At 36.3% G+C, this 26386-nt stretch overlaps 1 protein-coding gene across 15 annotated transcripts in view; it reads left to right on the plus strand.

Moving 5' to 3' along the window:
• The first annotated feature begins 728 nt into the window (after positions 1-728).
• Positions 729-26386, plus strand: part of SUPT20H (SPT20 homolog, SAGA complex component) — a 48506-nt gene continuing 22848 nt past the window's right edge. For 3 of the 15 annotated variants that reach the window (XM_069064650.1, XM_069064652.1, XM_069064653.1), the window contains exons 1-14: positions 1108-1305; positions 3914-4011; positions 9086-9121; positions 10955-11013; positions 11115-11181; positions 12634-12763; positions 14268-14371; positions 15160-15276; positions 15407-15460; positions 16681-16820; positions 18803-18959; positions 19063-19119; positions 20636-20707; positions 22398-22555. In XM_069064650.1, the coding sequence (XP_068920751.1) occupies positions 4009-4011; positions 9086-9121; positions 10955-11013; positions 11115-11181; positions 12634-12763; positions 14268-14371; positions 15160-15276; positions 15407-15460; positions 16681-16820; positions 18803-18959; positions 19063-19119; positions 20636-20707; positions 22398-22555 (1154 nt within the window). In that variant the 5' untranslated portion in view covers positions 1108-1305; positions 3914-4008. Of the gene's footprint in view, positions 857-1104; positions 1306-3913; positions 4012-9085; positions 9122-10954; positions 11014-11114; positions 11182-12633; positions 12764-14267; positions 14372-15159; positions 15277-15406; positions 15461-16680; positions 16821-18802; positions 18960-19062; positions 19120-20635; positions 20708-22397; positions 22556-26386 lie in introns of those variants that run through there. The other 12 variants (XM_069064642.1, XM_069064645.1, XM_069064649.1 and 9 more) reach the window with 9 other exon arrangements.

Here is a 26386-nt window from a genome sequence, read left to right on the forward strand (position 1 = left end):
AAATGACTTTAAAGTTGGAAGCCTTACCATCTGCTTTGCTGCAGCACCCTAAGGAAATCTTCCAAACCTCTCTTCTTCCCCCTTTTAGAAGGTGAGTTTGGAGATTGTCTTTTCTATCCATATTCTTAGAACTTAGCACAGTGCTTTGCATATTGTAAGCATTTAATAAATGCTTCATTCATTCAATTATTGGCAAAACTCGCAACTGTTTGCTAAGGCAGCTTAAGTGGTGCTGCCTATGGAGACATCCTTCGTGGATGGAGCCAGGAAGTCCCGAATTTGAATTCTGCCTTAATAATAGCTCTGTGACCCAGGGTGTCTCTTAACCTGTCAGCCTCAGTTTCCCCATATGTCACTTAACTGATCTCGGACAGTTTATCTGCAAAATGTAGATAATAGTAGCGTTTACTTCACAGAACTATTGTGAGGCTAGAAGTAGTTCATATATGTGAGAGGACTTAGCAAAACACGAAGCGCTATGTAAATGCCAACTATTTCTTATTGTAAATAATTTACAATTCTCCCCTGTTTGAATGTGAGCACTTCCAGGGGAGGGACCGCTTTGTTTTGCCTTTCTTGGTCTCGCCAGCGAATCAACTTACCTCGGTGCCAAGGAGAGAGTAGGTGTTTAATAAATGCTTGTTGATTGACTGATTCAGTGGCCAGAAGGGCACACATTTTGTGCACTGCACTACGGTTATGCTACTTTGGCGTACAAGCTTCGAAGGGACGCTTTAGTTAAACTTGATGGAATCAGGGCGGCAAGGGCGTGACTAGGTAGCTTTTTTTTAATTACTCAGGTGGGGTTAGAAATGGGAATACAAGTCAAAGGCGACCTCGAGAGAGCTGGAGGCCGGTAAGGCACCCGGTGGGGCGGGGACGGCCGCGCGCCCCTAAGGGTCCCGGGGAAGAGCGGGGAAAGCTGGGAGGAGCAGAGGACTAGGCCGAGGGCGCCCGCAGCGGCAGGACTGGCCGCAGGCCTCCCGCCCTCTCCCGCGCTCCTCTCCCGCACTCAAGTCCCCAGGCCGAGGCCCGCCCCCGGCTCCTCCCCTTCCGCCGCCACCGCTGCCGCCGCGAAGGAGCCAAGCGGGGCCTGGCCGAATCGGAAGCGCCAAGACCGGAACAGGCCGCCGGCCAGGCGGGGGCCAGGGAGGGAGGGAGCTGAGTGCCTTCGGCGGGGCTGGGCCAGGCAGGGCTGGGCCGGGGGGAGCCGCCGGCTCACTCGCTGTGTGGATCGTCCTGCCAAGGCCGGAGCTGGCGGCGCCGTCATGAGGCCAAGCGCCCCAGCCGCCGCCGCAGGGGCAGGTAGGGAGCGGGCGGGCTGGAGGCGGAGGGTGTGGCGGGCGGCGGGGCCCCGGCCCGGCCCTACCTCCGCAATCGGCCTGGCCGGGCCCCCGGCGCCCCTGCGGCTACTCGCCGGCGCTTTGGACAGCCGCGTTCTCTGCAGGGGCCGGGGTCGGGGGTGAGGGGTGGAGGAGGGAGAGCCATCTCCACCCCCTCCCCTGACCGGGCGAGTGGAGTGTGGGGGCGGGCTGGGGTCGCGAGCCCCCCCCCCCCCCCCCCCCCCCCCCCCCCCCCCCCCCCCGCGCCCCCCCCCCCCCCCCCCCCCCGCCTCGCTGTCCTCTGGGGAGCGCGGGCTCCCCCGCCCTCCGACCACCTGCTGGGGCTGGACTCTGGCGCAGCTTCCCGCTTACAGGTATTTTCCAGAGACCTGGCACGGATTTCGTACCTGGCGGTGGCCCGGCCCCTTCCCGTCCGCTGCCGTCTCCCTGCCCGAGGTCCCCCGGGCCTAATGGGAGAGTTTGTTTTTAAAAGATGGTCTCTCGCGCTGCACTTGATTGAGTGTGGAGTGATGTGGGCAAGGCAGGGGACCCATCCCTGAATCTATAAGGGGGGGCGTCATCCAAAGACACAAGGACCCTCGTGCTGGCAGGGACCTCCGAGGCCATCTAGGCCAAATCCCTCATTTTACAAATTAGGAACCTAAGGCCCCTCGAGGTTGTGACTTTTAAATGAGCACACTAGCAGAAAGCATCTGCCTGGGCGTGTATACGTATATCCTCTGACTCCAGAATCAGTGGCCTGTCTGCTCCTCTACCACTTGGAAATGATTTGGCCTAGACGCCTACCCTTACGTGAATTATGTATGAATAATCTCAGGAAACTGCCCAAGTAGTAGGAACTGGAACAGAGACAGTGCATCATAAATGCTAGTTATCATCTCAACTCAGCTGCCTAAGGGATACTTAACTTATGATTTTTTCTTGTATATACAACTTATTGAAAGTCCTAGAAGAGAATTCTCTTGCAAGGTTTTCCAAATTAGGATAATTAGCAAAATGCCCCCTTGAGTAAGCATGAAACAAAATCAAGTAGGGAGTCAGCTGACATAAGAACATAGGAATGTAGTGAAATATCATCGAAGTGATAGGAGGTGATATAATTAAATTTCTTGCTTGACCACCAAATTAATTTGACTTCTGGAGTATTCTTTAGCCTGCTTAAGAAGAGAAGAGGGTTAGGTGTTTTTGATAAATAAAGTCATATCAGCCAGAATAGTTATATCACTAAAAGTGATTTTTAAAGGTTGCTAAAATTCACCCAATCTTCTTAGTTTATTTCAAGTTGAATTTTAATCAGTCTTATCTATATTTAAAAATTCAGCCAATCACAGACTGTTGACTCTTGTCAGCTTCTCATCCTACCTGTATTTAATTTATAAATTGGTTAAATCACAGGATTAAAGAGTTCCACTTTCAGGTTTTTCCAGGAGCACTAATTAGCTATATGGCAGAAAATTTTAACACTGGATTTGGAATCTGAAGACCAGTGTTTGAATTCTGGTTATGTTCTTTATTTCCATTGTGACATAGGCAAGTATTTATTAAGCACCTACTACTGTGTACCACCAGCATACCTCTCAGAGTTGTGAGGATCACATGAGATCATAATATCCTAAACTGCTTGGCACATAATAAATTCTCAGCCTTCCAACCTCCTTGTGCCATACACTGTGTTGGTATTAAACAGTTAAAATACATTTCCTTAAGAAGCTTATATCCCATCTGGAATAAAGAGGTTTCTTCCTTTGAGGTTCCTTCTAATTCTAAACCCAGAGTGGTAAATTGTACCCTTAGCTCAGTAAGCTAACTGCACATTAGTGGTCACATGGAACCAAGGAAAAAATTTGTATGGACTAATAACCAATATATAGCTCTTTAAAGTTTACTCTTATTTGATGTACATAAGTACCTTGTGAGCTAGGGACTATTACTATCCCCTTTTTGTAGATATGAAAACTGGAGTCAAAAGAAGTTAAGTCTTGTGAATTTTTAGGGTCACACAGCTTGTAAGTAAATAAAATTTAACTCTGGTCATAGACTGTAGGTCCAGTGTACTATCCACTATGAAACCTAGCTGCCAAAGGAGAATGGCAAAATATATTCCCTTGTGGGGGAGGCTTTATATTAAAAGTTCATTGAAATTGATAGGATTTTTCATCCTACTTGGCATAAAAGTTGTTTAGTAACCATTGAAACTGATATCTAAGAGAATGACTAGACCATAAGAAATTATGAAAAAGGTTTACTTCTTTGAGAATAGAAGAAGGTAATGTTTAACAATCTATTCAGTTATATTCTTCCAGAAAATGAAGTATTTGGAAACTATGAGTATTTGATGATAAAACATGCGAACTAAATGTGTCTATTCAGTGTTGTTAATTTTATTTTTCAGAAAAGATTTAAAGATTTTGTAGGGAAGTTCTAGAAAATGCTTTTTTAGTATTCATACAGGATGCTTAAAAAATATGAAGATGACTGTCACAAGTAATTTGCCAGGTTAGCCACTGAATACTTTTTGTGTCACTTCCTTGGCTACCTTATGTTAATAAAGTTTTTTTTTACTTCAACAGTACTTTGAAATTGATCTTAGACATGATTGGTCACTACGCTTCATCAACACACATAAATTATTTTCTTCTTCTTTTGGATATTTTTTAATACTACAATGGTAAGTTGCATCTTTTTAGGTAAGGGGTCTGGACCCATGATTTTATTGGTTTTATTTATTTATCCCACTCCCAAAGAAATTTTCTCTGTTAGGCAGACCTGTTCTGAAAATTAAGGTTCTCAGGATTTCCTGGGGCACCATGAGATTAAATGACTTACACAGCCACCCTGTTTCATAGGTTTAGATTTAAGCCCAAGTGTTCAGACACAGAAAACAGGTTTTTATCCATGACTCATATGTCTCCAAAGTGAATTTTGAGGCATCTGGATGACACAGAACATTGGTCACTGGACCTGGAGTCAGGAAGACTTGAGTTCAAATCTTGATTCAAGATTTAATGCTGGCAAGTCATTTAACCTGTCTGCCTATAAAATGGAGATAATAATTTACCTTGTGAAGATAAAATCAATCCATAAACATTTAATCTACTACTATGAGCCGCGCACTCTGCTACTCACTGGAGATAGAAAAAAAGTCAAAAAACAGTCCCCACAAGGAGAGAGACAAAATAAGCAAACATATGTACAAACAAATTACATACAGGATAAATATGAAATAATTAAAAGGGAGAAGTCACTAAAATTAAGAAGGATTGGGAAAGACTTTCTGAAGAAGGTAAACTTTTAGTTGGGACTTCAAGGGAGGCAGAGATAAAGAGAAGGAGAAGTCTAGGTATGTCCAGGAGGACAGTCAGAAAAAATGCCCAGAGCTGAGAGATTGTAGTGCCTTGTTCATGAAAGAACCACTAGACCGGTATCAGTAAGGTGTAAGAAGACTAGAAAGGTAGGGAGGGACTCGGTTACAAAGGACTTTGAATGCTAGACACAGACTTTTGTATTTGATCCTGGAGGTGATAGGAAGCCACTGGAATTTATTTTGTGGGGTGTAACCTGATCAGACTGCATTTTAGGACAACTACTTTCATGGCTAAATGGAGGATGGATTGGAGTAGGGAGAAACTTGAGGCAGTCAGACTCACTAGTAGGCTGTTGCAGTAATGAAGACAGAAGGTGATAAGGGCCTGTACTAAAGTGGTGACAGTATCAGAGAGAAGGGGGCATATTTGAGAGATGTTGCAAAGGTGAAATCAACAGGGGAGGGCAAGAGATAGTGAAGAATCCAGGATGACTTAGTTGTGAACCTGAGGGAGGATGGTCTTGCCCTCTACACTGATAGGGAAGCTAGGGAATGGGACTCCAGTTTAGCGGGAAAGATGATGAGTTCCATCTGGGACATAGTGAGTTTACAATGTCAACTGGACAAGAAGTTCAAGATGTCTGAACGGTATTTGGAGTTTGGGGCAGGATAGGTAGATTTTCAAATCATTAGCATAGAGATGGTAATTAAAGCCATGGGAGCTGATGAGATCACCAAGTGAAGTGGTATATAGGGGAGAGAGAAGACAACCCAGGACATAATCTCTAGGAACATCTATGCTTAAAGAGCATGTCCTGGAGAAGGACTGGTCAGATAGGCAGGAGGAGAACCAGGAGAGAGTGGTGTCTTGAAAACCTAGAGAGTATCAAGGAGAAAAGAGTGATCAGCGGTTTCAAAGAGGTCAAAAAGAATTAGAATTGAGAAAAAGGCCAATGGATTTGACAGCTAGGATCATTGGTAACTTTGAAGAGAATGGTATTAATGAAATGATGAGATTGGAATTTAGATTGTAAGTCTTGATCAGGAAAGTGAATGAGAGAAAAATAGGAAGTATCTGTTGTCAACAGGCCTTTTCAAGGAGGTTGTCCACAAAGGGCAGGAGAAATATAGAATGATAGCAGAGGTGAAAAGATCAAGTGAGGGATTTTTGAAAATGGAGACATAGGAAAGTTTGTAGGCAGTAAGGAATGAGCCAGTAGAGAGGGAGAGATTGAAGATATATAGTAGAGTGTGGTAAACTTTTGGGGGAGGGGGTAATCTCTTGGAGGAGACAAGATGGAAGGGGATCACTTGTGTAGGTGGAGGAGTGGGCTTTGGTAAGAAGTAAGGCTACTTCACTGTGTGAGACAAGGGTTAAGGAGGAGTTAGTGACAGCAGTTACCTTAGTGATGTAAGATGGAGAAGAGGGAGCACTTAGAGAATGACCTCAATCTAATTGAGGGGGAGGGTTTGAGTAAATAATAAAGCAAGGTTCTCAATTGAGGGGAAGTAGGGTTGGGGGTAGCCATGGGAAGTTTGAGGAGGTATAAAAATTGGGATAATATTTGTAAAGTACTTCAGAAGCCTTAAAGTACTATATAGAAGTGCTAGCTATTATTATCTTAAGGTAGAGACAGCTAGATGGCTCAGTAGATAGAGCACTGGTCCTGGAGTCAGGAAAACCTGAGTTCAAATGTAGCCTCAGACACTCAGTAGCTATGTGACCCTGCACAAACCTATTTGCATTAATCCACTGGAGAAGGAAATGCCAAATTACTCCAGTATTTTTGCCAGGAAAACCCCGTATAGGATCACACATAGTCAGACATGACTGAAAGACCAAACAACAGTTATCTTAAGGTGTCTTAAAATGTTTGTTCTCTATGAGTATGGCAACAAGTTGGGTGTTTTTTTTTAAAGAGGGGGAAAGGTAGGACAATTGGGGTAAGTGGCTTGCCCAAGGTCACACAGCTAGTTTTTGTGTTAAGTGTTGGAGGCTAGATTAGTACTCAGGTCCTCCTGACTCCAGGGCCAGTGCTCTATTTACTGAGCCACCTAGCTGCTCCGCAACAAGGTTGTTTTTTTTTGTGTGACATAAAAGAATATTGCATCAAAGTGCTTTTTGAAAGTAGCCTAATCTAGTCTGAAAATAATTTAGTAATCACATGCAGTTTCTCTACTTTACGATTAACATATCTGTATTAGGACACACACATCTTTTTTTTTTCTTTTCTGAAATCTTTGACATATACTAAAAAGTTAAGCATTTACTTTTTATACATAACAGGAACAGGAAAGTTTCCAGCCACATATAGTCTTTAATTTCTGTTAACTTGAACCAAATGTTTAAGCTGATGGGTTTCTTCTGCCCAATTAGCCCCTCTTAGCAGTCATACTTAGATGGTAGTTGACCTTTTTTGAAAGTAAGTTCTCATTGTAGTTCTTTAAAGGCAAGGAACCCAAACAAAAGAAACATTAAGAAGCATATTTTGTTGGGTTAACTGATCACCTCAGTAGTTGCATGGGGAACTCACTCAAGGGTAGGCATTCACATTTCCTAATTTAAAACTTCTAAAGACTTGAAAAAGTGAAAAGAAGGGTCAGGTAGGTGGCGCAGTGAATAGAGCACCAGCCCTGGAGATATGAGGACCTGAGTTAAAATCCTGCCTCAGACACTTGACACAAAAAACTAACCATGTGACTTTGGGCAAGTCACTTAACCCCAATTGCCCTCCAGAAAATGCAAAAAAAAAGAAAAGAAAAAGTGAGAAGAAAATTAAACTGTTCGAACATATAACAGCAATAACCATGTCACTCCAATTAAGTGGATATGTGAAGGAGGAGACATAAATATTGCACATGCTTATATTTCACTTAGATTTTTTTTGCCCTTCCAGTTGCTATCATATTTAATATGAGATTCATCAAAAGATGATATTAAAGTAGGCTAAGATCTTTTGTTTCAAATATTGGAACCTAGGTTCATAAATTTTTTACATAAAGCTGTATTTGAATCTTTTGGCCAAAAATATTAATACAAAGCATAATAATAATCCCCTTTCACAAAGTTTTTTTTTATGGAAAATAAAACATGAGGCAGCATTATCTCCATTTTTACAGTTGAGGAAACTCAGATCTAAAAGTAAATTGTTTTGCCTTTGGTAACGCAGTTATTCAGTGCTAATGTGGAGAGTAAAACTCAAGTTTTCCTCATTTCAGCAAAGTTTCAGTGATAGCATGCTTACTTATTAAAATTTGTATGTTTGGTGGCTCTGTGGGTAGAGGACTGTCTAGGGACAGGATATAAAGTAATATCAGGAAGACCTAAATTCAAATTAGGCTTTAAACACTTAATAGATATGTGACCCTGGGCAAGTCAGTTAACCTGTTTGCCTTAATCCACTGGAGAAGAAAATGGCATATTTAATCTTTGACAAGAAAACCCGATGGACAGTATGGAGTCATGAAGAGTTGGATATGACTGAACAATAGTAACTTTTGGGGAAACTTAAAAAAATGTGATTTCATTTAAAATTTTCTGTAGATAAGGAGCTCAGTTCATATTCCTAATAAAACTATGGAATTTCAGTAGTTTTTACTCCTTGTAACCATTTTTTAAGAGTTTAAAAACCTCACATTTCAAAGTATTTGAGATTTATTACAGTTAGTTGTTTGATAATGTGTATTCCTATAACGTTACCTTTTGGTTTTAACCCTAATTACAATTTTAAAAAATACAGAATATCACTAGGGTTCAGAAACATTGCATGGGTTTCCCTAGAATGGGAGAATTTGATTTAATTGTAGAGGGAGAGTCAGCAGATATGTAAGTTTTTTTCTCCATGTAACTTTAGAGGATGTGTTACAGTAGACTACAAAGCTGAAGATAATCTGGCTCAAAAAGATTTTAAGTGGAATTAGCACATATTTTAGTGTCTAGGTATGAGGTCTGCATACCTAAATATGTAATTTGTTCTCTTTGTATATGAGTTAAAGATGATTCTATTTAAAAAATATTTTAGCTTCATCCATTATTATGGGACTAGAAAGAGAACATTATGAGACTTTGTTAAGCTAGTTATCAAATTCTGTGACAGCACCCTTAGGTGTTTGTGGTGACCAGCAAATATGTCACTTTGTGGGTAGTTTCTTTTATCCTCATTGGCACTCACTGACATGTTTTTATTTATTCCTAGAACGAATAAAGTGTACTTTAAGATATTTTGCAATATTGAATAGACTTTTTTCATTTGATGTATTTTTGTGCCTTTCTAACTAGGATGGGTAAGAGTGGTGGTAAATTTAATAAAATTCTTGGGTTACCAAAAAGAAAAAAAAAAGAATGAATGTTAGATTAAGCAGTCTTTCACTCAAGTGCTTATTACATTGTTTATTGTTAAAATATTCACAAGCAAATTTTTTTCAAATCGTTTTACAGCAACAAGCTTTAGAATTAGCTTTGGATCGTGCAGAGGTAAGAAATAACTATTGAAATTTTGTTATTTAAATAATTTTGCTTTAGGTGAATTATATTTGTTGGTTCATTTTCCTTCCTTTTATAAAAAAGTTTTTGTGGAAATATTTTGTTGTTTTCTACTTTGTTGTGCTTTCCTCCAAAATCCTTTTTCTTCCCCCTCAGAGATCCATCCCATATAACAAATATAAAAATAAGCATAACTGATCAGTGCATTAAAAAAAGTCTGAAAACATGTGCAATGTACAACACTTGTAGACTTCCCACCTCTCCAAAGAGGTGTAGTGATGTCTTCTCATGACTCTTCTTTCAAGTCATCCTTGTTTTTTAATTTCGCAACATTTACTTTTGATTGTTTTTTAAATGATTACTCAGTGTTATATAGTCATTTTTTTTTGCTCTGCTTACTTCCCTCTGCATTAGTTCTCTGTCTTCATCACATACATAATTTCTTTCAGCACAGTAATATCCCATTACTTTCATCTACCACAATTTGTTTAGACATTTCCCAATTGATTGGCATCTACTTTATTTCTAAGTTTTTGCTTTCAGCAAAAGTGCTGCTGTAAATATTTTGATGAATATGGGGACTTTCTAATTATCCATGGCCTCTTCAAGGTATAAGCCCAATAATGTAATCTCTAGGTCAGACGACATGGACATTTTAGTCATTTTACTTAGATAATTCTAAATTGCTTTCCAAAGTGGTTATACTGATTAGCAGCTTCACCAACGATGCATTTGTATACCTTTCTTCCCACATTTACTATTTCTGTCTTTTGTCATCCTTGCCAATTTGCAGGGTGTGAGGTGTAATTCCTCAGGGTCGTTTTCATTTGTGTTTTGGAGTATCCTTCCATATATTTGTTAATATTTTTCAGTTAATCTTTGGAGAACCATTTGTTCAAATTCACTTTCCAATTTACTGGGTAATAATGACTTTTGGCGTGTGTGTGTGTGTGTGTGTGTGTGTGTGTGTAAAACTATTAACAGATATCAATACATAGAAAGATATCATTCATTGTTCTTTTTATCTTGGATACCAAACCCCTTCCAGAGAAATTTAATGCAGTAGTGCATTAATTTTGCTTGTGCAGAAGCTTTTCATACAATCGACACTATTTTAACTTTTATGATTGCTTCTATCCCATGTTTGGCTAAGAATGTATTTCTTATCTATAACTGTGATTTATATATGATCTGTATTGGAGTCATTTTCAAGGAGGTATTTTTTTTCTTGGAAAGACTTAGGATATAGTTATATAATTATAGACATGCTATAATTAAAAACCTAGTGTGAAAGGAAACTTTCAAACAAGAACACTGAAAGCTTATTAAGGTAGATTTTACAGTTTGTTACAAGTCTTCTATTTCTTATTTGGGTTTTCTAATCATGTACCTTTTCTAATCATAGCCCCCACTGATTTGTTGCATTAAATTAAAAAAATATGAAGAGAAAATAATGGAAATTAAGAAGAATGTTAGCAGTTGAATATCTTAATTTCTAAGTGAATAAATCATAAATATTCTGATAAAATTCAGGAAAGTTATGCAACTTTCCAACAAGATATATGGCAACTGGAAGTTATGAAGTCTTTTTTACATAATAGCTTTATAAAATGATTTTGTTGCCATTTGCTTCTGTCATTTAAATGTTAGTGACAATATTGTACTATAACAAATAGGGCTTTTTAGAAAGCATAATTTAACATATATCAGAAATTTGCACATACTTTAATGGTAAGTTACTGAGATGCATTTGTAATCTTATGTAATTGTTTCAGTCATAACAAAAGAAATCAGTGTTTTCAGAGACTTCTTTTTTTTTTTCAGTATGTCATTGAAAGTGCCCGTCAGAGACCTCCTAAACGGAAATATTTATCTAGTGGAAGGTTTGTACACTTAAACATTTTTACAATACAGTTTATTTAATATCAGATGTTTAATAATGTCATAGGTACATTAATTTTATAAATTTTTTATTATTTTTAAGGAAATCTGTATTTCAGAAGCTATATGACTTATATATAGAAGAATGTGAGAAAGAGCCTGAGATAAAGGTAAGTAGAATTTTTCTTCATTTGGCATTATACCTATTGAAATGCAAGAGAAATAGTTAATTGGGAAGAGCAGAATTATGCAAGTAATGACCTTTTAATTTTCAACTTTCTTGGAAGGGACCCTTCCCTCTGAATGTAACACTATTTTCAAGGTAAATTTCAACACAGTTATAGGCTATATTAAAGACTTTATCATCCTGGCCCTAAGTACTTAGGGCTGTCAAATATGAGGAAGTTTGTATTTCTAGGAGTCTAGAACCATATAGCAGAAAATTAAGAACTAAAACTATAGGATCAAGGTGAGATGAAGTTTACCAAACCATTTCCTTAAGCTTTTTTTCACTAGAAGGTAGTTCACTCCTAAGATGATTCCTGTGCATCTAGAAAATCTTTTGAATCCAAAGGTAAATTGTAATTGATCATCTTAAAAGTAAGCAGGTGGTCAGAAAGATTAGCTTTAACTTTTTAAGTATAGAAAACCTAGGGGATTAAAATATAGGCACTAGGGGTGGCTAGGTGGTGCAGTGAATAGAATAGAGCACCAGCCCTGGAGTCAGGAGGACCTGAGTTCAAATCCAATCTCAGACACTTAACATCTACTAGCCATGTGACCTTGGGCAAGTCATTTAACCCCAACTGCCCTGCCTTCCCCCTTCCAAAAAGCAAAAAAAAAGAAATTGTGTGTGTGAACTAGAAACAGTTAATTAATTAATTAACTAGAAACAGTTAATCTAATTAGTAGGTAATTCAGCTAGATCTGTTTGGGGTCAGATTCCCTGGGACTGCTTTTCTAAAACTATATCTAGAGACAGGAATCAACTTGCTTTCTTAAGAAGGTATTTGTTCAACTCAGTTCCATGCTGGACTACTAGGAATTCAATCTTATGTTGCAGTGGCTTTTTTTTTTAAATTAGAAGCATAGAAGTTGATAATGGGGTTGTTTTATTTCCCAGAGGTTCTACTAAAACTTAAATTTGTGTTTTTTTTAGTCCTTTTTTAAAATTTTCAGGATGTTAAAGCACTTTATTCAAGAATGGTAGTATACCAAAAATGATAAAATTCTCCAGTGTATTTAGCTAAAATTCTCACAGAAATTTGATAGTTACTCATTCTGTAGTTGAAAATAGTGTTTCTCAAGACGGCTAGGTGGTGCAGTGAGTAAAGCACTGGCCCTGGAGTCAGGAGGACCTGAGTTCGGGGTTCCGGCCTCAGACACTTAACACCCACACACAAAAAAACTAGCTGTGTAACCTTGGGCAAGTTACTTAACCCCGATTGCCCCCAAAAGGCAAAAAAAAAAAAAAAGAAAGAAAATAGTGTTTCTCTAGGAATTATACTTATTTAACTATTGAATGTTCCAGTAAGTAATCTTGAGTTTATTCTTCTGGAAGAGTGATTTATAAATCAAATAGTTTCAATGATTATTTTCATGAGCTCTGTCTCCTTTTAAAGCAGAAGCTGAGACGAAATGTGAACTTGCTAGAGAAACTCGTTATGCAAGAAACACTCTCCTGTCTAGTAGTCAACCTGTACCCAGGAAATGAGGGCTATTCTCTGATGCTCAGGGGAAAGAATGGTTCAGGTAAATACTACATACATGTATCACTTGATTTTTAACTTTTATCAGTAGACTTATACTCAGTGTCTTCTAGTTCAGTATACCCTATCAGAACTTATGCTTAATTGGTATAGCTTTTGAAAACTCAGGTTCACCTCCACAACTCTAGGACTAGTAAAAGAATTTACATGAATTTAGACATTTTTTTAAATGTAGGTCATAGATTACATAATAAATTTTAGTGTGGTTAATATTAAGGCTTAGGTTATTTTTAGAACATACTTAGGAATTCTTCCCCAAAAAGTTTTCATTTTCTATTTATTTCAAATTCCTTTTGCAGTTGTAATATCAAGAGAATTCTGAGTCATCATTTTGTAGTTGAAACATGAAGTTATCAATATAACTCAAGTTTTATTATGATGAAATTGAACAAACTGTCAGCCCCTTTGTTTGACTGGAATTTTCCTGAGCTTAATTCAGTAATTTATGTGCTCTTATGTAAAATATAGACCATAGTCCCAAAGAGCATAAAAGCCATTGAGATTATTGACTTCTTTTTAACCAGTAGGCAGTTGCCTAGAATTGTATTGTGTTTTATGTTGTTAATATTCTTGAATGGGTATTGATTATGACAAAATTGATCTCACACCTGTTGATCAGATATTTCTCAAGTGATTTTATCCTTATCTTTTTTTTTCCCTTGCTCTCCTTATCTTTTTTTTGTTGCCCCATCCTTTTGTGTAATTTATCATTCATCGCTTGCCCTTTATTCCATTGCCACTATCCTAATAGAGGAATTCATTACACTCTATTCCTTACCACCCTATTTCTCTACTCCCCCACTTACTCTAATCCAGCCATTATACCAGTTTGATTTTTCTTATGTATATATCTGGTTATGCTATTTCTCTTCAGAAATGTTCAGTAACTTCCTATGACCTGCCAAGTAAATTCTTCTCCACCCCCCCCAAATAAAAAAAAAACAAAACAATAATAGCATTTGAACTGTTATTTCCATGGCTTTCTTCATATGATCTTACGTGCCTTTGTTAGGCTACTCTTTTCTCTTGTTCTATTGAATTTCTTCCCACTCTTTAAGCATAACCCAAATGCCACTTTCTCTCCACTTTAGTCATAGACAGTGTTCCATCTCCCATGGCACCTTGTCTTGCAACTTTCCAGTGGACCTAGTGTGTAATACGTTGTATTTCATCATTATTTATTTGTACTTTATCCTCCTGTTACATTATAAGCTCTGAAAGAGGAAAAAACACATCTAACCTAAACATCTTATCCTCCATAACCTAGCATAGTGTTGACGGAGTGGAGCCTTTTGGTACTGTGCTAAATTATTAATTCATATAACTTAAGCGAAGAGGAACTTTAGAATCCTTTTAAATGAATAGCTTTATATTCATTGATCTTTCACATGTCTGCTATGTTCCTTTTGGATAAGGAGCATTTAAATTATGAAAATGTACTTTCCTTTACCTTATTCACTAGTTTTACTTTGTCATTTTAAATTCAGATTCTGAAACCATTCGTCTGCCTTATGAAGAAGGAGAATTGCTTGAATACTTGGATGCTGAAGAACTACCACCTATTTTGGTTGATCTCCTTGAAAAATCTCAGGTGAAAAGTGTTTCCTCTTTAAATTGCCTTTTTATTAGTCTCATGTTTCCTTTGGTGGGAGGTTACATTTAGAAAGTGGCAGGAATCACCAAACCTTACCAGTGGAAAGTTGATTTGGGGTTTTTTGGTTTTTTTTTCAAATGCTTTATTAACTTCTGATTTACATCATTCATTTCTGCCAGATTTTGAGTTACAAATTTTCTCCCCGTTTTTCCCCTACACACCCCCCCAATGGAAAGTTGATTTGTTGTAAGATCTGGAATGTTTTTACCTTCATGGAAAAAGGCTGAATATTATTGACAATAGATTGCTTTTTGGTGAATCTAACATAAATAGACTGAGTCATGTGCTTCCTGCTAAAATTACTGTCACATTTACCTCACCAATTATCAGTCAGCTGTCGAAAAATAATTGCAGATGTTCCTAGAATGAGCGTGACTTAATGATTGGGGACATGCATTTGCATAAGCTTAAATGTTCTTGCTGCAGGCAAAATTTTTGTTATTTATTAGACTAATATAAAGAAAGCTTATTCTCTTACTTATGACATTTATTTAACTTCTACAGTAATCACTTTTACTCTTTTATTAAGCTCTGAATCTTCATATCTATTAACTGAACTTAAGTCAGTTTTTTTTTTCTTTTTCTTAAAAGGAGACAAAAAAATTCAACCTAGTTTAAATGTTTTGTGCTATTAAACATTTCACCAATATCTCAGAATCTTGATTCGGTCTCTAGGAAAGCAGTATTTTCCCCCCTAAAATTTTTTTATCTTCCTCTTAAAACAGGTTAATATTTTTCATTGTGGATGTGTCATAGCAGAAATACGTGACTACAGGCAATCTGGGAATATGAAATCTCCAGGTTACCAAAGTAGACATATTCTCTTACGTCCAACAATGCAGGTGAGCATTTCTCTATTAAATTCTTATATTGTACGTTGCTGTTTTAATTGCGGGTTAGTGTTTCAATTGCATAATTTATTCCCATGCTCATGTGTTTTTATATAGCTATGCTATTTACTTTTTTTTCCAGACTTTAATCTGTGATGTTCATTCTATAACAAGTGATAACCATAAATGGACACAAGTAAGTTCAGCAATTCTTTTTTTTTCCTAATAGACCACATACTTAAGGCATAAAAATTATTATCATCAAAGGTATGAATTAATAGATACATATTCATATTTAAAGGTTAATGAAACAAAATTCCTCCCCATATTTCATGTCCCTAAACAGTCCAAGACTCTTTTGGATTTGATTATTCTGGACATATTGGATTTACCTTCCCCATCTCTAAATTAGAGATTTAATTATGGAATCTAAAATTGTCTAACTGATCAGTTAACCTCGTGATAATACTGGTCTTAGAATCCAAGTCATAGGAATAGTCACTTGTTTCCCAAACAGCACTCGATTAGTCCATTTCCTTCTTTCACCCCAGCCTCCATCCCATTCAGTAAATCCCTCAATAATCCAGCTCCCTATAAAGACAATAACTACTCAGTATAGTCATTTAAATGATTCTTTCTGTGGCACATGATTATAAAAGAATCAGTAGCCATTACATTAGTAGATATTTGGACATTTCTTTCATGGAGAAAACAGTAACTTTCCAGTTTGTTTTACAGTTTATTACAAAGTGATAACTACATAAACAAACTATGCTTATTTCTTTGAAAAAGAAGTATTTAGCCATATGATTAATTAGCATTAATAAATGTAAGTTCTAGATTTAAAACTTTTGAATCATGGTGTTTTTTTTAATGCAGGATTCCTTTTTAATAAAAGATTTAATATAATACTTTATTTAATGGCAATGAAAATATGTATATGTATGTATATATACATATGTGTGTATATGTACACATACATGCATACATATACATTTTTTTTTAAACAAAAATGAGTATTTCAGTTTATGTAAGACAGACGTAATTAGCTTTTTTTCTGGTAAAATACTTAGGCATTGGCCAAACTGCCAAAATTACATTCTAAAACAATTTCCTAAGCCTGTCTCTTAACTCTAAAGAAAACAAAGTGATCTATGATCATCGTTCATGTTGGACAAATACTTCTAATATGGCCATTTTGTAAAACTGTACAAATTATTGTAATATCAGTGGAAGTCTTTTTGTGTTGCCAAATCCTTAAAGTCTTGTATTGAAATTCTAAAATTAAGTATTTCATTTCACTCACATCATGTTTGAAGGTACAAGGAGTGTTTAGAAGTCTTAAAAGTCTAGATTTATAATTTTAAGTTTTGAAATGTTTCAAATGTGCTATCAATGTGTATGTCTATGTTTCAGGAAGACAAACTTCTCCTTGAGAGCCAACTTATCTTAGCCACAGCAGAACCATTGTGTCTTGATCCTTCTATAGCTGTGACCTGTACTGCAAACAGATTGCTCTATAATAAACAGAAGATGAATACTAGACCAATGAAACGGTGATTATCTTTGTACTAGGATTGTATGTAAGCCTAAGGAGATTCTGCCATAACTAGTGGTCCTTACTTTTGCCAGAGGCTCTTGCTGTATGGATAGTGTTTTTCCCCTTACGTGGCCTATGGAACTCATGTGATTTGATTTCTACCTCTGCATTCCCAGTGATTAATTAAATTTCTTTGAGACCTCTTAGAACAAGTCTCCAGAGTTACAGTAGTTTGAAAGCCCATCAGAGAAAAACTTAAAGATAAAATGAATAAGAAGAGTCTAGATATGAACCAGATTGCTAGTTTTTTAATTTTTCCATAAACTAGTATACGATCACTGCTTTAAAAATTATATTTGATAAACTCAGATTTTCTTAAGGAAATGTGGAAAACATGGTCACTTGGTAAACCAAATAGTTTACTAAATTATTCTTTTTTAAAAAAAACTTAAATTATAGTATCCTGATTAATGTTTCACCAATATATTCTACACATGCCATAAGACTGAATTATATGCATAATTCATTTTCTCACATTAAAGCAGTTGTCTTTGTTGGCCTCTTTAGCACTGATTCAGATAGTATGTTACTTGAAAAACCTGATACAAGATCATAAGGCAGCTTAAAAGTGTCAGCCTTTTAGTATAGGGGAACAGTAATTTTCTTTTAATAAATCTGTTGTCTAAAGTATTACTTTCTAATTTACAATACTGAATTATACAAGTTCAGGAGAAGGCAATGTAATTATTAATGAAGATAATTATTATAAATGATACTTTTGGAAATAACTAGTAAATAAAGGTAGGAAAGTGCCTTATCTTCTATTGGAATTCATGAATTCATAGTTTTTTTCTTTTGTTTTCTTAATTTAAAGCAGCATTTTAAATGGTTATTTAGCATATTTTCTTTCACTCTAAGATCATTGCCTTATTATTAGTAGCTAACAAAAATGCTTTATCTAATTTTTATAAACTGGCCTTTTTTAAAACATCCTGTTTAAAATATGTATGAAATGAGCCACCTTTCTGTGCACAGTGAGTCCTTAAATAATGAATGGACACTTCATTTAGTATATGGGCTGCCTTAGCAAACAAATGTGTGAAGAGCCTCCAATGAGACTATGGTGATGAGACCTGGAAACCTTCAGAGAAACTTTATGAGTCTCAGAGGCATAAGGCTAGAACCTCTTACTGGTTTTCTTGTATTGATATCCCAAATAGTAGCTGACTTTTTCAACAACTCCACAACCAAGGATGGCCACTGTTCTGACTAACCTTCAGTTACTGTTGAGATTAGCATCTATCTAGTATTTAGTGTATAGAGTTTGAGTCTCAGCACTGCCGTCTTGTGCTCTAGGACGAATCACTTAGCCTTATCTTTAAGTTGAGAATAATTGTACTTGTTCTACAACAACAGTTGAAAGGATGAAAAGAGATAGAAAGTGCTTTGGAAAACTTTAAAGTTCTATATAAATGTTATTACTGACATTATCAGAGGGTACCACCATTAATTTGTTTAGCAAGAATATATTAATTTTCCTTTTTAGAACATATTTCCTACAGACTTTTTTTTAAACATTAAATATATGCTAATGCTGTTGGAGAGAATGAGAAATTACTTCTGAATAACACTTTTTCTGCTTTGCAGCACTGTGCAAGCCTACCATTATTTATATTGTTTCTTTTTCTTTTTTTTTAAGCAATTGGGGTTGAGTAACTTGCTCAAGGTTAAATGGCCAGGTGTTTCTGGGTGGGTGCTAAGTGTCTGAGCCCGGATTTGATCCCAGGTCATCCCGACTGGGGCCAGTGCTCTTACTCAATGTGCTACCTGGCCTCCCCTCTTTTTATTTTTAATAAATAGTATACAAAGCAGCTTTCCTGGAAATATTCATAGATGCTTTTTTTATTCTGTCAGAATTTTAGTTCCCCCCTACATGCTGTATCTGTCCATTAAAGATTTCTTTCAATATTTTTCATTTTGAATCTTAAAATATTTTAGATGTTTCAAGAGGTACTCCAGGTCTTCCCTGAATCGGCAGCAGGATGTGTCCCACTCCACAGCTCCTCCACAGCTAAGATTGCTTGATTACTTGCAGAAAAGAAAAGAGAGAAAAACAGCCCAGCAGTATGACCTCAAAATTTCTAAAGCAGGAAATGTAAGCACATTTTATTTTAGAAAGTAATACTTAATGATAAAATAAGAACCTTATTACTTTGTTATAGTTTCCAGTATACTTAAAACTGTTATTTAATTTTTAGTGTGTGGATATGTGGAAACAGAACCCCTGTTATTTGACTACACCTTCAGAAGTGGATGTAAGTTAATTAACTTATTTCTACAAAAGGTACATAAGATTAGCTTATGCTCACTTGAATTGGGGGGGAGGGGGAGAGAAACTTTGAAGGAATTTTATATGTAAATAGTGACAATCTTTAAAAAGTAACTGCTTGTTTAAAATGCTGTTCTTTATGTACTCTGTGTTGTGAGTGAAACAGCTCAAGATAATGGAAAGACTATAAACTCTTTTTGTAGGGTAAGAGTAATCAAATAACTCCCAAAGTAGTCTGAATACAAAGGGAGCCCCTCGATAACTGATTTAAGTTTCAGTCATAACCTGTAAGTTTCCTTTTTCTCTCAAGTTGATCAGAGTCTAAAATTGACAGTTTTGGGGTGATCAAGGGTAAGAGTTTTTGTTAGTTATGAACCGTAAGTGAATGGAAGATTACCTTTATAAAGTAATACTATCAAACCTTCCTACCATTACTCTTGTCTTTCTCTTCTTCTAAAATGACAGGGTTTAGGGGCGGCCAGGTAGCACAGCGAGTAAGAGCACCGGCTCCAGTGTTGAGAAGACCTGGAGATCGAATCCCAGGCTCAGACACTTAGCACCCACCCAGAAACACCTGGCCGTGTAACCTTGAGCAAGTTACTTAACCCCAATTGCTGAGGGGCGGCCAGGTGGCTCAGCGAGTAAGAGCACCGGCTCCAGTGTTGGGATGAGCTGGATCAAATCTAGGCTCAGATACTCAGCACCACACCCAGAAATAATAACTGGCCGTGTAATCTTGAGCAAGTTACTTAACCCCAATTGCTTTGAAAAAATAAAATAAAATAAAATGACAGGGTTTAGAGTTAGAAGGAGCTAAACTACTCGTTTTATGGGTGAAACTGAAACTTAGGGCTCAGTGAATTCCCTAAGGTCACACCTTTAGTAAAAAGCAAGACCCAAGACTTCAGATCCATTGTTCTTTCCACTTTGCTCTATGCTCTCTTTTCCTAATATGCTCATTTATAAAACTGTTATAAGAAATAGATTGAAGATAGTAGTAGAATGAGTTTTATTTTTCAGTAGTTTATGCGCTTCTCTGGGAACTAATTCTGAAAAAATTTATTTTTTTGTATAAATATTGGGGACAGAATTAAGCTTGAAAATTACTTAAGTCTCAAACAAAAATTATATAAATACTGAGTTTGAGTTTAATAATATGTACATTGTAAGTCTTCACCTGATGGAATACAGTGGCAGAGAGAAAAATATCATGAAAACTATTCAGTGGTAAGAAATTTGGGGTAGGGATTATTTTAAAGGCAAATAACTTTTCCAGAATATATTTGAAGTTCTAAACACTGTTAAACTATGTTTGTATAGTATAATTGAATGTTATTTCGTTCTTCTTAAATAGCTTCTTGAACCAATATGCTTATGTTAAAAAGTTCTTCTATAAAATTGTAGCCAAGGGGATTACTGAACTTCTTAAGCTCTTTTCCTTCTTTCATACTTTTTTTATTCGTTGCTCTATAATCTAGTGTTTTGTTGGTTTGACTATTTAGGTGGAAAAGTATGCTAAAGTGGAAAAGTCTATCAAATCTGATGACTCACAGCCAACTGTCTGGCCAGCACATGTGAGTAATTGAAATCTCTGCCAATTTCTGTTTCTAATGTTTAGTGAAGGTGTCCTGGAAAAGAATTTATGAAATACTAAGACTCATCTTTTTAATTTTTTATTAATTTGTTTTAAACTTAAAATACACAATAAGAAAAGGAAAAGAAACATAAATACTGAAACTTAAATAGAAAATAAGAAAAAAACATTGCCATGTGCACAGCAGAACATAAGAGAGGATTCCAAATATGTAGCAATAAATTTCCATTTCAAGAAAGTCTGTATGATAAATACTACACACATTGTGTTCAGAGCTGTCCATCTTTTTTTTGCTTCCTTGTAAGTTTTCTTTTGTTCCCTGATGCGAACTTTTTACTTTGTTCTTTTTTTCCCCTTCTTCCCCACTACTCCCCTAAGAAGGCTGCAATTAAATTCAGATATATTTATACACACACACATGTCTACACTTACATATATGCACACATACATATACTTAGATGTCTATAATCATACTCCTATATAGATATATACATCCATATGCATCTTTGTAAGACCATGCTGTATTTGTTTGTACTCTGTTTCTCTGAGAGTGAATAACATCTTCCTTCATAAGTCCCAAGTCTTTCCATATTTTTCTAAGTCCACTGACTCATTTCCTACACCACAACAATATTCCAACCTTATACTATTTAGTTATTTAGAATAGTCTAAAACAGTATTGATTAATATGACTGACATATAGTGTAGTTTCTCTGTTTTTCTCTCTTGATTAATATGACTGACATATAGTGTAGTTTCTCTGTTTTTCTCTCTTGATTAATTTATTTTAGTTTTAACTTTGTCTGAGGTCGTGATTACTGCCCCTTGCTTTTTTTTCCTAATAAATTCTACCCAAGATCTTAAGAGTTATCATTTTCAAAAAAATTGAAAACATCTGGTTTTGTAAGTTGTCATGAACTCCCAGAATGAAAAATTATATTCTCTTTCCTAACTTAGAGATAACTTTATTAGAAACCCGATGTTAAATGTTGGTTTTTTGTTTTCTTTAAAACTGTATAGGTAATTACTGTTGTTTACTTTTTATTCTAAATTTGTTGTGTACATATCTTCTAGAATTGAACCTGGAAGAAAAAAGTTCACTGTTATTAATCTTATTCCTTGAAGGTGGGAGCTACTAGTTCTTTTTAGTGGGAAGTTTTCAGATTAGGTCATCCCAAGAAATTGATGTGTAGTATAGCATGTGTACTTTTTGTATAGTAGAGAAAAAATTACAAATAATAAAAATTAGGGTTGTCTTCAAAGGTTATATCCTGATATTATTTAAAATCTGCTTTTTATGTGTCCATTCTGTGCATATATAGTTCTGTTAAGCCGGGTTCATGGAATTATATAAGTTCCTTTGTATTTTCCAAGTGACAAATTATATGAAAAAATACTTGTAAGTTGTTTATATTGTTAGACAAAGACTAAAAAAATTGCCAGGTGCATAGGAGTCATTTTCCTGTTTACCTACCAGATATTGGAGCTGGGTGGGGCATGGGGGTAGGGGAGCAGTAGGATGAGGTCAGGAAATCATTTTAGGCGTATATGGGTAGTCAGAATTTGTTGTAGCAGCTCTGCTCCCACTCACCTTTTCCCGTTTTGCTATGAATTTGGATGGCTGCTTTGCTTTGGAAGAGCTTTATTTGTGACATTTTATCTTTTTTTAGGAGATAAAAGAAGATTATGTGTTTGAATGTGAAGTTGGTAATCAGTTTCAGAAAACAAAGCTAACCATTTTTCAGTCGCTTGGTAATCCACTTTACTATGGGAAAATACAGACTTATAGAAGTGATGAAGATGGTGAGAATCCATTGACACCAACCCAGTAAGTTCTGTTTAAATACACAGGTATTTATATCAGTTGAATATGCAATGAACATTTCTTGAGCTTTTAAAATTTGTAAAATAGAATCTTGACAAATAAGATAATTTAGTTTTTGCTTTGAAATAAGATGAAATTTTAGTTGTATCTTAAAATTAAGGGTTGGTAAAAGCCGAAAAAGGTAATTTCCTATTCTTGTGTTTAGTCAAATTTAACAAACATTTATTAAACATCTGTTGTATACAGAACTTACAGGTACTGAGGGAGATAAAATTGGAGTTTACATTCAGGTAAGGAGATAAGACAAATAAGTTAGTAACGTACAGTGAGACATAACAGTTATATTAAAGGGGTGCTAAACCGGGTGCTGTTACATTAAGTTTAAGGGTGAAGGTTGTCACCTAAAAAGAGAGTGAGAAAGATGGAAAGACTTCTCATTGGATTTGGCATTTGAGTCGCTTGGTAAAGGATGAGTGGGAATTCAAAAGGAGAGGGAGAAAGAGCAGGTATGTGTAAAAGTATAGAATTCCAGATGCAGAGGATTGCAAGGCATATTTGGAGACAGAGAATAAACCAGTTTAAGTGAAACATATAAGATCTGTAGAGAAAGAATTTTAATTGATAGCTGGAAAGGCAGAGTAAAACCAAATTGTAAAGGCTTTAAATGCCATTCAGCAAAGTTTGAGCATTACTCAGTAGAGCAAAGGAGTGACTTGCATAAAGATTATTATAGCAGTACTATAAAGAATCTTTCATATTGGAGAGAATGGAAGAGGGAAGACTAGCAAGGAGGCTATTGCAGTCCTTCAAAAGTGTGTCAGTGAGGCTCTAGAGTCTAGTCTAAGGCAGTGACAGTGGGAATAAAGAGGGAACAGAGAGAGGAGATATTGTAGGGTAAAATCAATAACTGGATGTTTGAGAGGTAAGGGAAAAGAAGAAGCAGATATAATACCAAGGTTTTGAAAACAGAGACTAAGTGAATAATGGTGGCGATGATAGAACTAGTAAAAGGAAGTTGAGGGGAGGCAAAATAAGCCCCATTTTAGGCAGTTCTCCCCAGGAGATAGGAGTCTGAAGTTCAGAAGGAAAGTAAGGATTAGTGCTACAGATTTGGGAGTCAGCTATATAGAAGTGATAATTGAAACTATAAGATCAAATGAGTTTGCCAAAGGAGAGTATAGAGCAAGAGGAGATCCAAGAGACAGAAAACAAAAGGAGAATACTGAGAACTACCAGGGACAAATAAAGAATAAGCTGTGTCTGGTGTCTCAGAATCCAACAGAGGAAGAAATTTCCAATAATAGAAAAAAAAATCAGTGTCAAAATGATGCAAAGACTTCCAAGAGGAGATGAATTGAGAAAAAGAACATTGGATTTGGCAGTTTAGGAAGGCAGCCTTTGAAAAAATAGGTTCAGTAGTACCTACTTTTCCTGAGCAAATTTCATATTACAAAGGATTGAGGAGAGTGGGTAGTGCGGAAAGAATATCTGGCATCAGGTGTAGGAAACTTTGTAAAAAATACAGCAGTTCATCATCATTCATAGTTGTTGTCCTTTGTACCCAAAAAGGAGCAAAATGGCAATCATTCTGGTGAGATCAGGAAATTGTGGCACAGTTTGTAGGCAGGTGGGAAGGAAGTTGGAGACAGACAAAAATTGAAATATAGAGGTAAAGGGGGATAATTAGTAATGTGAGATCTGAAAGCAGTCAGGAGGGAAGCCCATTTCTAAAGGCTTCAGTCTTCTGAAGTAGTTGCAGTAGTCATCTAATAAAAATTGTTAGAGTTTGGGTTGCATTTGAGAATCTTAGAAAAGGGGATGGGAGAAACTGTCACTGTGGGTAACAGCATAATAGACATTAATTTAGGACTTTTAAGTTGTACAAAGTCCTTTACTATACATTATTTCATTTAATCCTTAGAGCAACCTTTTGAAGTGGGTACTAAAAGTAAGGAATATGATAGGATATTGATAAAAGTTAGAGTTAGAATCTCAGAGCTGGGAAGGACTCCAGAATAGCACAACCATGTACCTGAAGCATAAATTCTCTCAACAACATTACTAACTCAGTGTTTCCTAGAGTAGAATACCCAATTTATTGTCAACTCAAGTATCAGGAAATTTCTTCACATAACCAGCCTCAATCTGCCTCTCCAACTTCTGTTCGCTGTTTCTAGTTCTGTGTCCTGTGGAATCAAACAAAATAAGGTCTATTCCTTCTTCCACATGACAGCACTTTAGGTATTTAACTATAGTTGTTATGCCTCTGCTACGTCTTCTCTGCTTTAGGCTAACCACCATTAGTGTAGCAAATCTTTGAATCACTTTATCCTCCTGGTTGCCTCCTTAGGCTGTGCTCTAGTTTGTTAATATCCTACCAAAACCAAAAATTTTTCCCAAATTCTCAATTGCTAAGTACCAAGAGGAAGTCATAGGCAGAGTTTTGTGAATGTTAGGTTAAATATCAAGTTGGGGCTACAGATACCAGTTTCATCAATAGCTAAACCTGTCCTTACCTACATATAATATAATTTTAGGGAGAATGGATATGAGTAAGAAAGATTTTCCTAGAGTCAAAGATTTTTCTGTGTACCCTGATACTTAATTATTAAATTTATTAAAGGTGGAAGGGATCTTGAAGATCATTGGATCTAATGGCCCACCACCACTTTGCAGTTGAGGAAACTGATGCATGACATTTGTCCATAGTATTTTTGGGCATTTGCTTGTTCCTATTCTTCAGCATTAGCCTATCAGCTTTCTAGGGGTACAATCTTTATACAGTGATGGCAGTAATTAAGCCCTAAGGTGGAAAATATATCAAGTTAAGATTCACTTCAATACTATGCCTTCTTTGTTCAAAGTACTCTTCTAAGTAATAGGGACCCATACAAAAACTCCCTGCCCTAAGGAGCTCACAATCCATTTGTAAGAAACTCTTATTTGGGAGGTGAAAAGAAGCAGATTATGCTGCTTTCATAGCAATTCTCTTTCGGTGAAACATCACCTAAAGTCTCCCTTCAGGTTTCTAAACCCTTAAGATCTTTCTGCTGGCAGTTTTTTTATTATTCAGTCTGTACCATCACCACTCTCTTCTTCAGCCTTTCTTCTTCTGTTTCATTACTAGTGTTCTAGTTTTACTTTTTAAGCAGAAATAACCCCCCAAAATTAATGCACCATAAATTTGTAGCAAGTGAAATCACCTCAGATTTTTCTCCCTGGGCAGTAAAATCAAAAGTGTATTAGGAGAGTATGAACACCAGAAAGACATAGATATGCAGACTCCAAAGAAATAGCTAGTTGAAACATTAAAACTTAGATCTAACAGCAGATGAAATGATTAGGAAGGTAGATTTGAGAAAATAAATGAATGTACTATTGAACAAAAAGAGGGAGAAAAGCAACAGAACAAAGGACTCATGTGATTATCAAAACATTGTGATATTTCTTTTGGAAGTTATCTACCACATGTTCTGGCAATTAAAAAATAAGCAGCTAAAGTTTGCCAACCAATTAAAAAGGTTTACCTGGCTAAACAGGATAGAGCACTTTAGCCCAATTCAGGAAGTGTCATTGCAAGTAGTTTGAGAGGCTAAATTCCTTGAACATTCTTCTCAGTTACTTGACTTCAGATAAATAGTGCCTTAGATAACAAATCTAATGTAAAACCCTATTTTATATTATTGTGGTAATTGTAAAAATCATAGTATGCATAGAATTTTGTTTTTCTACTATAACTTGTTGAAATTTAGTTCTGGATCTGGAGATTTCCACAACTATCCATCCTACTGCTGCAGGAAATGACTCATATCTGAATTTTTCTTTAATACTTCA

The sequence above is a fragment of the Petaurus breviceps genome, unplaced genomic scaffold (genome assembly GCF_028583685.1).
Source record: "Petaurus breviceps papuanus isolate PSGF00001 unplaced genomic scaffold, PetGlider_PUasm1.0 90639, whole genome shotgun sequence".
Lineage (NCBI taxonomy): Eukaryota > Metazoa > Chordata > Mammalia > Diprotodontia > Petauridae > Petaurus > Petaurus breviceps.